The sequence below is a fragment of the Phoca vitulina genome, unplaced genomic scaffold (genome assembly GCF_004348235.1).
Source record: "Phoca vitulina isolate PV1807 unplaced genomic scaffold, GSC_HSeal_1.0 scaffold32, whole genome shotgun sequence".
In the NCBI taxonomy this organism is placed as follows: domain Eukaryota; kingdom Metazoa; phylum Chordata; class Mammalia; order Carnivora; family Phocidae; genus Phoca; species Phoca vitulina.
The window spans coordinates 15,751,847-15,765,185 of record NW_022589735.1 but is presented as its reverse complement, the minus strand read 5'-3'; the positions used below and the strand labels follow the sequence as shown (position 1 = coordinate 15,765,185).

General features: G+C 34.6%; 1 protein-coding gene across 2 annotated transcripts in view; it reads left to right on the top strand.

The window, feature by feature from the left end:
• The window catches only part of SNX2 (sorting nexin 2), a 54,010-nt gene that overhangs the window by 37,823 nt on the left and 2,848 nt on the right, over positions 1-13,339 (top strand). The window contains exons 8-13 of one of the 2 annotated variants that reach the window (XM_032425137.1): positions 2,281-2,356; positions 3,515-3,628; positions 3,884-3,977; positions 5,597-5,802; positions 12,660-12,803; positions 13,267-13,278. In XM_032425137.1, the coding sequence (XP_032281028.1) occupies positions 2,281-2,356; positions 3,515-3,628; positions 3,884-3,977; positions 5,597-5,802; positions 12,660-12,803; positions 13,267-13,278 (646 nt within the window). The remainder of the gene's footprint in view (positions 1-2,280; positions 2,357-3,514; positions 3,629-3,883; positions 3,978-5,596; positions 5,803-12,659; positions 12,804-13,266; positions 13,279-13,339) is intronic. The other variant, XM_032425138.1, reaches the window with a different exon arrangement.

Genomic DNA, 13,339 nt, shown 5'->3' with positions numbered 1-13,339 from the left:
TTAAAAACTTAATGAAAAAAGTGAAAAAATAAACATCTTTATGAACATAAGGATTATGAAGACGAAGGATAGTTTCATGGCTCGTAAGAAATGCTGAAATTGATAATGGTATTAGGATTGTGAAGGGAGAAAAAAAATGCAGGTCCGTTCCTTTAATTGTCTGATTTAAAAACACACCACTTACAAAGAAGGGAATTTTCATATAAAATGTGCTATGAGAAAAGCAAAGTAGACATACTAGGTACAACCAGTTTGAAGAACAAAGTTCCATTGAATGTGATAGTACTTTGCAAAGCAAAGTAGTGGTCATTGTAATATTAAAAAATAACGACGTTATAGTACATCTATATGATAGAATTTCATGTGGTAAATAAAAATGGCATTAGAGAATAATATTTAATGCTACAGAAAGGTATCTACAACTTACTGTTTTGTGTAAAAGGATACACGACTACAAGCATAATGGTGTAATATTTTTGTTAAAACCAAAGTCTCTGAGTTTGTGTACATACTCACACTCTTAGAAAAAACATTAAAAGGTAATTATCTCTGGAACAAAAAATCTTTTATGTTTCTGTTCTTAATTTTAACGTTATGTAAATTTAGGACTTTTAAAGAGATGGTTGATTGCTCTTTACTTCTGTGTAACCCTTCAGAAGTAGAGGTTTACTGTCTTTTTCTAGAATACCATTTTCCAAAATGATTCCTCAGAATATTAATATGTGGTAGGGTGAAAAAAGGAAAATCTGTAGACAATTGAGTCTTGTTAACATAAGGTTTAACACAGTTAAGCCAGGTTCATTTCCTGCAGGACTTCGCACAGTAGTTAACATGCCGCTGTCCATTATGACCCAGAGGAATATGTATGTAATGTATTTCAGACTTTATTGATTGTAAAACCATTCTTTTTCCTAGAATACTGCATGAGACTAGTATTCCACAGAGCTCACTTTGGAAAGCTGTTTTAGATTATAAGTGGTATTAGGTAATTACATTTAGGTTTGAAATAATTGGGATGTTCCAAGTTTGGGTATGACATGTTTTGTCTTCTACGACAAACAACTGAAACAAACTGCTCTCAGCCGTACGCAGTCTGCACAAGTAAATAACAGTATTGAAGAACTTGAGGATTAAAATTGTAAGTAAAATTCCGGTGGGAAGATACCAACATTTTCTTTTAACACAAAATTAGTGTTCCTGTTGCATCTCGTTTTTAGCCTGATAATATAGGCAGTATATATATTTTTTAAGCCACGGTGTAGTTGTCTTGCACATATCTATTAAATACTCTATTTCTGTGGTAATATTTTCTTATTAGTCAAGGCTAATGACTTGAAGTTTATTTAAATATATAAAAACAGAAGTTAACATGTAAGCCATGATAAAATAGTCATCTTTTAACCATTGTATAGAATTTGACTTTATAGAAAGTTACCAATGTTTTTCTGAAACTTTAGGCATATTTTATAATCTTACAATGAGGTAGAAGAAGTTACTGATTACATTTGTTCTGCAGAAATAGAATAAAGGTATATTAACCGTTAAGTAAAATCCTGTAATTGAAATGCACATGTAATCATTGGGGAAAGAACAGTTTTTTGAAAAATGGGATTAGATAAGTAAACAAGAATCATTAAATAGTGGACCTTTTTTCTTTTTATGGATGATGGAAATTTGGGCTTTTCTACTTTCTACTACAGGAAAACAAAGTTGGGCTAATAGTGATTAATAATGGTGTTGCGCATGTCATTTTTATTTTGTGTGGTGTCATATAAGAAAAACATGAATCAAACTTTTAGTAAAACCTTTTTAAAAATAGAATTTTAAAGAAAATTTAGCCCTTGTCGAATAAAGATCAAAACTGATTTGATAATTTAAATCTGCTGACAAGGAAAAAAACTGGTAGACTTTTCTCCATTTGGGTAATAATAGGAATAATAAAATAGTTGATTGGAATATATATAGTGATGTGTGTGTTGGGACTCTGAAATAATAGCTGGGAACATGTGACTCCACCAAAAGATAAAATTATTCAACAAATTCATATACCCTTTTACAACTCTAATACTTTGCAGTGTGAAGTTGGGTAAGTTATTCACCCTCTCCTATATCCCCCACCTCCATGACCTACCATGTCTCTTTTTATATAATTATGAATTTGCAAAAGATAAAATGCTTTTTAATCCTTAAGTTGCTTTTAAGAGTATAAATAAATTAGTGTGAAGGCAGACTGAGGATATTGGTTTACCTAATTTTTATTTTATATTTTCTTAAATCTAGGTATCTTCAAAGAACAGTAAAGCATCCAACTTTACTACAGGATCCTGATTTAAGGCAGTTCCTGGAAAGTTCAGAGGTATTATTTCTACCTTAAATTTTCATATGATATGAATGTTCTCATTATTTATGTTTGTTACTTTAATAACTTAATATGTTCCATAAATAGTTGGATTAGTAAATGGAATAAAATGATTTTTTTGGCTTAGTGTTCTAATTAGCTTTAATTATTTAAATTACTAGCAGAATATCTTATTGCATTGATAATTATAGGATGATCAGTTTCTTTTTCAAAAATTTTAAACCACATTTAGAAGAATGACTTACAGGTAGTCTAATTCTCAATGCCCAAGTTGTTGCTTTAGGCATTAACGTTGAAATAATTTTATTCGGGCCTCCTTTTAGAGACATTTGAATGCGTTCGTATGTCTACATTCTAATATTCTTAACTGAGGTTCTGAAATGCAAATGTATGTATTAAAAGAGCTTAAATTATAACTGTGCTACTCCTTACATTTGAGATGTTTGGTACATTTGGGGCTCATCACAGTTCAGAGTTTTAATTACTACCCTTTGAACTTTTTTTAAAAATTTATTTGAAGGGGCGCCTGGGTGGCTCAGTCGGTTAAGCATCTGCCTTCGGCTCAGGTCATGATCCCAGGGTCCTGGGATCGAGCCCCGCATCGGGCTCCCTGCTCAGCAGAGAGCCTGCTTCTCCCTTTCCCTCTGCCTGCCGCTCTGCCTACTTGTGCTCTCTGTCAAATAAATAAATTAAAAAAAAAAAATCTTTAAAAAAAAAATTTATTTGAATCCCAGAATTTTTGAAAAATATAGAATCACACTGTCCTTAACTGAGCATAAGGAGATTTTTCTCAAGATTTTCTTCTTTCCTTATAAACAAGTTTATTTCCTGCAAGCAAACAGGTGGCCAATGTTAAAGTACTTGGCAATTTCTTAATATATTTTGACAAACAGTGTGTTGTTCCATCTAAATGTAAACGTGCAGAAGAAAAGCAAATGGAAAGTCTATTTTTTAAGTTTTCCTTTGAGAGTGTACAAGTAGTGTATTTGAGAAATTAGATCTCACTATTGAAATGTATGAGAGTGAAGAAAATACAACCTCCTTTTTTTCTTTTTCTTTTTTCTTTTTGGTGGGGGTGTGCAGTCCCTTTTGTGCCCAGTTAAACCTCCAGGCTTTTAACCGGTTTGTTTGCCCTTATTTGTCATTCAATTCCAGCTGCCTAGAGCAGTTAACACACAGGCTCTGAGTGGAGCAGGAATATTGAGGATGGTGAACAAGGCTGCCGACGCTGTCAACAAAATGACAATCAAGATGAATGAATCGGATGCAGTAAGAGCTGATTTTTCGACTTGAATAATGAGATGAATTAATGAGCCCAACAATTGCATTTTAAAGCTGTACAAGTAGAAAATAGGATATTAATTTGCTTATTGAGTTTAGTTCTCAGCCACATCAGTTGACTACCATGGTTATACATGGTTAATTTGTTGCTTTAAAATAAGGAATGTGCCTTGCTATTGGTAACCTAATTTACAGTGGTTTGTTCTTGCTAAATTAGCTCCATTTCTCATTTTTTTTTCTTAGTGGTTTGAAGAAAAGCAGCAGCAATTTGAAAATCTGGATCAGCAACTTAGGAAACTTCATGCTAGTGTCGAAGCCTTGGTCTGTCATAGAAAAGGTGTGTTTGCCATGTTATTTATGTGTTAACACCGTAAGTTAATTCAAATATTTTATTTAAATTTTATTAAAATGAACATTCTGGGGTTACTATAGAAGAGAGAGCAGTAGTTTAAGAGAAGGTTTTCTGTTTGAATCTTGTTAATGTTTTTTTTGTTCTACTTGATCCTCACTTACAGTTGAGAGGTAGAAAAATCCTGAGCTTATAAAAATATATTTTGAATTTTGGATTAAAACTTGTTCATTTGATTAACTCTTTGTTAAACATACTTTAATGAGTGAGATGTCTTATTAGTAACTGATATAACTAAAAATATCAGATTAAAAATTTGATATTTGAAATTTATCTTTAAAAAATTTTTTGTGTACCTGTATTTCATAGAAAACTCTGAATTATTTTCTTCATTTTTGAACAACCATATTGAAAAGTCTGGGGAGAGGAAGTTTGTTAAAAATTGATAGAAAAATTAAGTTGTAATTTTTTAATTTTATCATGAGATTTTTATTGTTTTTTTTTAAGAATACAAGGATTTTAATGTTAGGTTCTTAAAATACTTAATAAGTAATTTTGTAGGTGCCATTACCAGTAATGCGTTTCAGTAAAACAATTACAGAAGTTCACCAATACACTCATTATGGAAAGTAGTTTATAACAGCTTTTGCCATTTGTACTCTACCTCTTAGGGAATGGCTTTATGGTTCTTAGAGAATTTTATGTAATGTAGAGCAGTTTCTAGACAATGTGTTATTAGTCAATGACATGTATTCTTCAAACATCTGTTTTTCTTTATTTGAAGTATCTGAAATGATAATGTTCAAAAATCTCTTTTAGAAATTTTTAGTATTTCTACTGAGCATTGTTCAAGCATTGTTGTACACCAAGAAAAAAAGAATAAGATTTCTATAAATTGTATGTATAATTTTACCTGGCTTTTCTCTTATTAGCTAAATAATATTTTCATTAAAAATTATAGACATTTTCAATTTCAAATAAATGTATAAAGCCAAAAAATATAGTATAAATTGATTGTTAGTGTTCCCATTGCTTTCCATATTAAAAATAAATCTTTTAGAGGCTCCTGGGTGGCTCAGTCGGTTAAGTGGCTGCCTTCGGCTCAGGTCATGATCCCAGGGTCCTGGGATCAAGCCCCGCGTCAGGCTCCCTGCTCAGCGGGAAACCTGCTTCTCCCTCTCCTTCTGCCTGCCGCTCTGCCTGCTTGTGCTCTCTTGTCAAATAAATAAATAAAATCTTTAAAAAAAAAAGTAATTAAAAAATTTTTTATCTTTTGCAGGAATACACAAAAGCAGTGAGCACTTTAGGAAGAAAGGGGAGGCTGATTATTATATTAAATTATTAAACATAGTTCCTCCCCTGGGAATATAGGCAGTGGTTCTTCTTAATTTTTCTTTAATGTTCTTCTTAACTTTCAGTAGAGCTCTGAGCAGTTGGCATTTATGCCAAAGGCATTTTAATGACTGCTTGTTTTATGTTAATTATTTCAGAATAATTATTTGAATGATACACGAACTGATAAAATTTAGAGGGAAGGTAGAAAAACCATTGCAATGTTTACAAACTTTACTAGTGAACACTAAAAGTGAATCCTTTTTTGTTTTCAGAGCTTTCAGCCAACACAGCTGCCTTTGCTAAAAGTGCCGCCATGTTAGGTAACTCAGAGGACCATACTGCTCTATCTAGAGCTTTGTCTCAGCTCGCGGAGGTGGAGGAGAAGATAGACCAGTTACATCAAGAACAAGCTTTTGCTGACTTTTATATGTTTTCAGAACTACTTAGTGACTACATTCGTCTTATTGCCGCAGTGAAAGTAAGCTTTATTTTGCAATCTTCTTGAGTTCTTCTCATTTCTCACTTTTATGGTTTGCTTCTAGAAGAATTTGGTTAGCTATAAGGCACGTATTTAAGTGTGTAAGTTCCGTGTTCTACCAATACATATAATGGTTTCAAGGTGATGATTCGTAGCCTAATATTTTCTTCCACTATGACTTGGACAATACAGTAGATATAATTGATGTTTTTAAGAGATCTAAGAAATGCCAAATAAGATAAAACCAGTACAGATTTACTTACATATTTACATGTATAAGTTTACAACTAACTGGTAGCATTTATTGTTCATTCTAGCATGAACTGAAACTAGTCATGGGCTTTGTTATCATTGGTAAAGGTGTAACAGGAAGCAGAACAAAACCAGAGCTGATTGTTGCATGAATATGTTTAATGGTGGCTTTTAGCATGCATTTGGACTATAAGCAGACATTCTGTGCATATACTGAAGTGTGTAGTTACTATGTATTTATAGATGAAATGGGACTAGATTAGATAATTGTGTTATCTAGTGGTAATTTTAAGGATAAACAGTTCAGTTTCTGAGTAGTTGGGAAAGTAATCGAGTTAACTAATGAAAATTGGTATTCTACAGGTATCTCCAATATTCAGACAGTTAAACTGCGTGTTATTTTATCTATCCTGTGTTTCAGAAGGTACTTTAAGATCTTAGGGCGTCTTTCATTTATTGTTATGAACATTAATTATCATGGGGCGGAGGAACTGGGAATTCACCTTTTATTGAAAGTTATGAGATGAGACCTTGTTCCTTGCTTCCTTATGCAAAACTTTTTTAGCTAAAGTCTATGATCAAATTAGTATTCGTCTGCAGTCAGAACATTGATACACTGCATATTTATTTATGATCCCTTGTCTCAAGCTAATGGTGACAATTATTGCTAGAAGGTTCTTAGCACTTCAGAATGGTGATATCTTGGGTTTGGTAAATTACCAGTTTTTCCTGTATTTACTCTTAGATGTTACTGTTTATAGTCCTGGTGATTAATTTTTCTTTTTAGTTATTTAAAGAAGTTAATATAGGGGTGCCTGGGTGGCTCAATTAAGCATCTGTCTTCGGCTCAGGTCATGATCCCGGGGTCCTGGGGTCGAGCTCTGCATCGGGCTCCTTGCTCAGCAGGAAGTCTGCTGCTCCTTCTCCCTCTGTTGGTCCCCTGCTTGTGCTTCTCTCTCTCTCTCTCTCTCTCTCTCTGTCAAATAAATAAATAAAATTGTTTTAAAAATAGAAGTTAATATAGATAGCAGTTATTAGAGTATACTTCGTTCTATATCAGCAGCTTGTGATAAACAGAAATCCGGTTCACAAATAATGGTTCCTGCTTCTCTCCTACCCACTCTCAACCTCACTCCAGAATTCCCACTAGCATGAGGGCTGCTGTAAAAAAGTAGAGCACCTTTCAAAATAACTATGGGTCCACAAAGGAAAGCTGGGCAGTGTCTGTGAGAAGGAGTACTGGCTGAGAAGAGGACACTCCCTGGCGGGAATGGCCTGCTAGTGTCCTGGGTGGTGAGCCCTCGCCTCACCTGGGCCAGCCTCATGCTGCCTAAATCTTCCTATGTATTTTTACATTCTCCAAAATTACACTTGGATTCACGTTTCCCAGCATAACAGTGACACTGAAAGAGGTACTACGATCAGCTGAGTTTGGGAGATAATGTACAGTATCCCTGTCTTCCAGATGCACAGAGCGCTAAAATGCTCAGCTGTCTACAAGTAAAAAATAAAACATTTAACTCAGAGACTTCCAAATTGATATGAACAGGAGTTCTTTTCCATTTAATATCTTTGTACATAAATGGAACGGAGTTTGGGAAGAACTGAATTAGTGACTCACTGACTAAAAGAAAGTTAGAGCTGTACTCAAGCTATACCTTGAGATAGAAAAGCTCTTTTATGTTGGTTTTGTGTTTTCTGCTGAAAACTAGCCCAGGTCATCTGCACCACGGAGTTGAGAAATTACAGAATAGCATGACAGGGAATTTTTGTGCTCTTTATGTTTGGTTTGGTTTTTGTTTTAAACTAATTCGTTTGTATTTGAAAAAGTTATAAATGGACATAATAAATCTAACAGCCCAAAAAGGTCAAGTTCTCTAAGACCGCTAGTCTCAGTCAAATGCTGTTAGATTCTTGTGTGTCTTTACATAATTAGCTATGCATGTGTATGAAGCTAATTTTCTTCCCATCTCTTTCTCTTTTTCTTTCTTCCTCCCTCCCTCCGTCTCTTCCTTCTGGAAGAAGGAACACACTATATGCACTGTTCTTTGCCTGCTTTTTTCATTCATTACATTTTAGAGAGGTGTCCATGCTAGCATATGTTGATATGTTACATTCTTTTTAATGTTTGCATGGTATTCTGTTAAATAGCATATAAAAGTACCTTAAATTATTTAATCAGTCTAGTTGTAAATACTGTTCTTTGAAAACAACTCTTTGGGCATAAAATACCTAGAAGTAGAGTTGCTTGGCCAAACAGTATATGAATTTTAAATTTCAATAGATATTCTCATATTACTGTCCAAAGAGATTATCATCAACATACGTGTTCTTTCTTCCACCCAAAGATGAAGGTATTTTTTTTGTATACGTTTAAATTTCTTTGGTTAGGGGCGCCTGGGTGGCTCAGTCGTTAAGCGTCTGCCTTGGGCTCAGGTCATGATCCCAGGGTCCTGGGATCGAGCCCTGCATCAGGCTCCCTGCTCGGTGGGAAGCCTGCTTCTCCCTCTCCCACTCCCCCTGCTTGTGTTCCCTCTCTCGCTGTGTCTCTCTCTGTCAAATAAATAAAATCTTAAAAAAAATAAAAAATAAAAATAAAAAAATAATAATAAATTTCTTTGGTTAGTGTGAATTTAAGCATCTGTACAGATGATAAGCCATTTGTATTTCTTTTTGTGTGTATGTGAACTCTTCATGTCCTTTACCCAATTTTCTCTTGTGTGTCTTACATATTTCTAAAAGCTCTTTAATGCTACTTACCCCTTTGTTTTTATCCATATCGAAAATACTTACTTTTTTTAAAAATATTTATTTGAGAGAGCGAGCACGTGCCCAAGCACAGTGGGGGGCGGGGGCAGAGGAAGAGGGAGAGAGAAACTCAAAGCAGACTACTCGCTGTGTGCAGAGCCTGACACAGGACTTGATCTCACGACCCTGAGTTCATGACCTGAGCTGAAACCAAGAGTCGGATGCTCAACCAACTGCACCACTCAGGTGTCTGAAAATACTTTTCTGATGATAAATTTGAAACTAAGAGTACTTTGAGAATTAGATGTAGAGCCAAAGCAGGGAAGGAACTAAGACCAGTCGAAATTTGGGCCCTAAAGAAAGATAGATTTCAGCCATTTACAATATTACCTATGCCTGGCCTTATATCCAGGAAACTCCTGCTTTCCTCTTTGTACAGTGCATGGCCTCTCATTTCCAGGACTCCATATTTTGGCTAGCACTGTTACCTAATATATTAAATAGTAAACTCGTTGCATGCATTCTCATGTATTGGCCTTCTCTGAACCACTAGAGTAGGGTCAGGGGTTGAAGATAATGGTTGTCAATGTGTTTAGCACTAGAACTCTTAAAAAGAATTCACACAGGGAATCTAAATTCATAAAATATATCAAATATTTTTTAAACCAGCCCAGTAGATGGGTACCCCAAGGAGTTGAAAAGCCTCGTTGTTTGGCTGCAAGTTATCAACATCCTTTTAGGATTCCAGGAAGCTGAGCCATATACTTTCAGATTCAGTGAATTGGAAAGTGATATTAATTAAAATTAAAATTGCAGTGTCTTGATGGGCCAGGAAAAATGGTCCACAACTGCAGCCTTGTCTAAGCTAGACTAGTTTGCATACAAATGTATAACATAAATTGGCAGGAGAATGGAGGTCCATAGTGGGTTGTCATTGTAATAAATCTGTCTCTCTTAGAGGAGTGGCTGGTTCTACTAGAGCAGACTAGCATCTTGACATACAGTTACGATCTTTAAGGTAGCATTTTTAGATAAAGTATGGTTTTGATTCTTGTGTGTGTGTGTGTGTGTGTGTGTGTGTGTGTGTGTGTGTGCGTGTTCCAGGGGTGGGTAGGAAAACAAACGAAGAAAAAGTTAACTTCTTACAGAACTAAGATTACTTTTTTCTTTCAGAAATAACCTGACTTCTAGTAGTTTTACCTTTATTTTATAGCTCCTCCATCTTTGTCATAATAAATATGTGATGGTTCTGGAATCTTAGGAGTTAATAAATTGGACAGAGACCAAATGAGTTTAAATTAATGTATCACCAAAAAAGCCAATTTATATATATTGAGAACTTAAGCAAATACTGAAATTAGAGTGCATTTTGGTTACCTTTTGCCCTGTACTGGTACATATTTTAAGTAATCAAATTGTTACTACAGAGGAGTTTATAAAAAGGAACTGATATGGCCCTCTTCTCCTAAAGACTAGGAATATAAATCTTAAAATTATTTTTTGGTGGTGTGTGTGTGTGTGTGTGTAAGGGGTGGGGGCGAGGATTTGTTTGTTTTAAATGGTAGTGACTTTCTGAATCTAGTTATGGTAGCTGTATTTTATTTTTGTGGTTTTGTCCCAAGTTAATATGGCTGAGGCAAAATTAATTTATAATAAGAAATGTCTTAAGGAAAATGTTGTCTCATAACTATAAGAAAAGCGAAGGGGACAGTAAGATATACTTAGTAATGTGAGAAGAAAAATTATATGAAACGACAAAAGAAAACTAACAAAGTGGATTTAAGTACCGATAGATAAGGTGCTTTGATTTATCAGTTTGCCCAGGACATCTTTTATCCTGGTGAATATGAAATATGTACAGTCTTTGGGAAAAATACTTTGGTTTGTGGTGGCTTTGAAGTTTTCAGTGCTATTGCCCACATTTTTAAAATACACAATATGGGGGCGCCTGGGTGGCTCAGTCGTTAAGCGTCTGCCTTCGGCTCAGGTCATGGTCCCAGGGTCCTGGGATCGAGCCCCACATCAGGCTCCCTGCTCCACAGGAAGCCTGCTTCTCCCTCTCCCACTCCCCCTGCTTGTGTTCCCTCTCCCGCTGTGTGTCTCTCTGTCAAATAAATAAAATCTTAAAAAATAAAATAAAATAAAATACACAATAAGATATGAATGCAATCTGATTATGGTTTTTTTCCATGTTACTAAGTTGTTATTATTTGCACTTTTAGTAGAAATCTCGAGTTAATCACCTCTAATATATATGTGTGTGTTTAGAAGTCATCCATAATAGTACCTGCTAATTATTAAACATCTGCTAGGTTCGGTCACTGCTACATATTTTTCATTTTATTTCCAATCCATTAATATAGATCTCATTTTCTTCCTTTTATATTTGGGGAAACTATGGCTTATAGAAATTAATTTATCCAGGTTCATAGAGTGACAAAGCTAGTATTTGAATACAAATTTGATTTGTTCCAAAGCCTACATTGTTTTTTTGTTTGTTTGTTTGTTTTTTGAGAGAGTGAGTGAGCAAGAGAGACAGAGCATGAGTTGGTGGAGGGAGAAGGAAAAGCAGACCCCCCACTGAGCAGGGAGCCTGACGCGGGGCTCACTCCCAGGACCCTGGGATCATGACCTGAGCCAAAGGCAGATGCTTAACCGACTGAGCCACCCAGGCGCCCCAAAAGCCTACATTTTTAGAATAAATTATCTACATAGTTTTCTCTTCAGCAAGTCCCTGTAAGAACATGTATTTATTTACTGTTTCTTGATCCAAAAAGTTCTTTGTTTGGAATAATGAAAATAACTCTGGTTTAGTGCTTTCTGCTTCTTTACCCAGTTTATTAACGCTTGCTTCACTTGTTCAGATAGCAAATACTAACATAATACACATGTATCCCCAGCATTAAATTAGGAAAGGAATTACTATTGAATTTCTCCTATCCTGTTTATCCCCTTTTCTCCTGAAATTCTAATTACTCTCATATTCGTACTTCATTCCTTCCATCAACCTGCTCTTGTTTTGCTAAACCCTTTGAAAGGACTAGTGGATTTGATTGACTTGGTCTGTTATGGTCTTTTTGTCCAGTTCTTCATTTGGTCCTGCCTCCTAGATGGGGTGTGTGTGTGTGTGTGTGTGTGTGTGTGTGTGTGTGGTCTTTTTGTCCAGTTCTTCATTTGGTCCTGCCTCCTAAATAGGTGTGGGTTGTGTGTGTTTGTTTACACACACATAAATGCACGCACAAGCACCCCTACTCGTTTGCCCTGTTCATTTTGTATAGGACTAGCTCTCCTTTTTTTTTTTTCTTTCTTTTTTTTTTTTTTGAATTATGTTATACCTTTACTTTGTTTTATTTGCTGTTGGTCATCTCTTCCATATTTTTCTTCACTTCCTGTTGTCTTATGGGTTTTCTCGTTTTATTTTTGCAGTTTCTGGCCTGTTTCCAACACTTAAATCTGCTTTTTGATATTATTTAGTAGGAAAACTTACAATGTAGTTACGATACCAGCTTTTTCCTATTGATCTCTCTTCAAAGCATAAAACTGTTAGAAATCCTATTATAAGTCAAATATAAAACCCAATAGGCTAGTGAAATGTATCTTGTATGTGGTTTTTGTTTATTCAGAGCTGTTCTGTTTCATCCAGTCACAGGAGCCTTTTTTAATTCTTGTTTTTAAGCAAATGAAAATGGACATTTCTTTTATATCGGCATGTTTATTTTCATTATCCCAGTATATGAGAATAGTGTGTAAAATACTTGGTTTTTTTGTGTTTGTTTTCAGTTTCACAGCACTTGTAGTATTTTGAAAGTATTTCAGTGTTAACTGTCACTTACTAGCATTATGTCATTCACTTATAGGGTGTGTTTGACCATCGAATGAAGTGCTGGCAGAAATGGGAAGATGCTCAAATTACTTTGCTCAAAAAACGTGAAACTGAGGCAAAAATGATGATTGCTAATAAACCAGATAAAATACAGCAAGCTAAAAATGAAATAAGAGAGGTGATTAATATAAAATGCTTTACTTATAGCTTTACTCAGATTTTGCATGAGTCATTCATATATGCATAATTTTTCATAAATTTTTTTCTGAACCATTTAACACTAGCCATTTTTCCATAATTTTATGAACTGTGTTAGAATTACTTTAACTTTTTGATCATCATTAAAATCTCCAGAGCCCTTTGTTATTTCCACATGATTATGGAACAGATAAAGAAGCACACAAGGAAAAGATTTAAATTAACCTTTAATTTAATAATTACACAGTTCTTTTGAGATGGTCAGTTTGATTTCAGATAATTACTTATTTTGTATCTAAGAATAGTTTTAGAGCATAGACTTGCCCCACATTTAGCTTTCCAAGCAACATTATCCCCCATATATATGTACTATATATGGTATTTTAGTAAATTTGTATAAGTTTATTATAATTTATACACTTTTTTTGCCATGCTTCAATAAGGAAATTGAAGAGGTAGGACAACCTTTATGTTACTAAAAGTAAATGTACCTGCTCTTTGAAGAGTATGTACCAC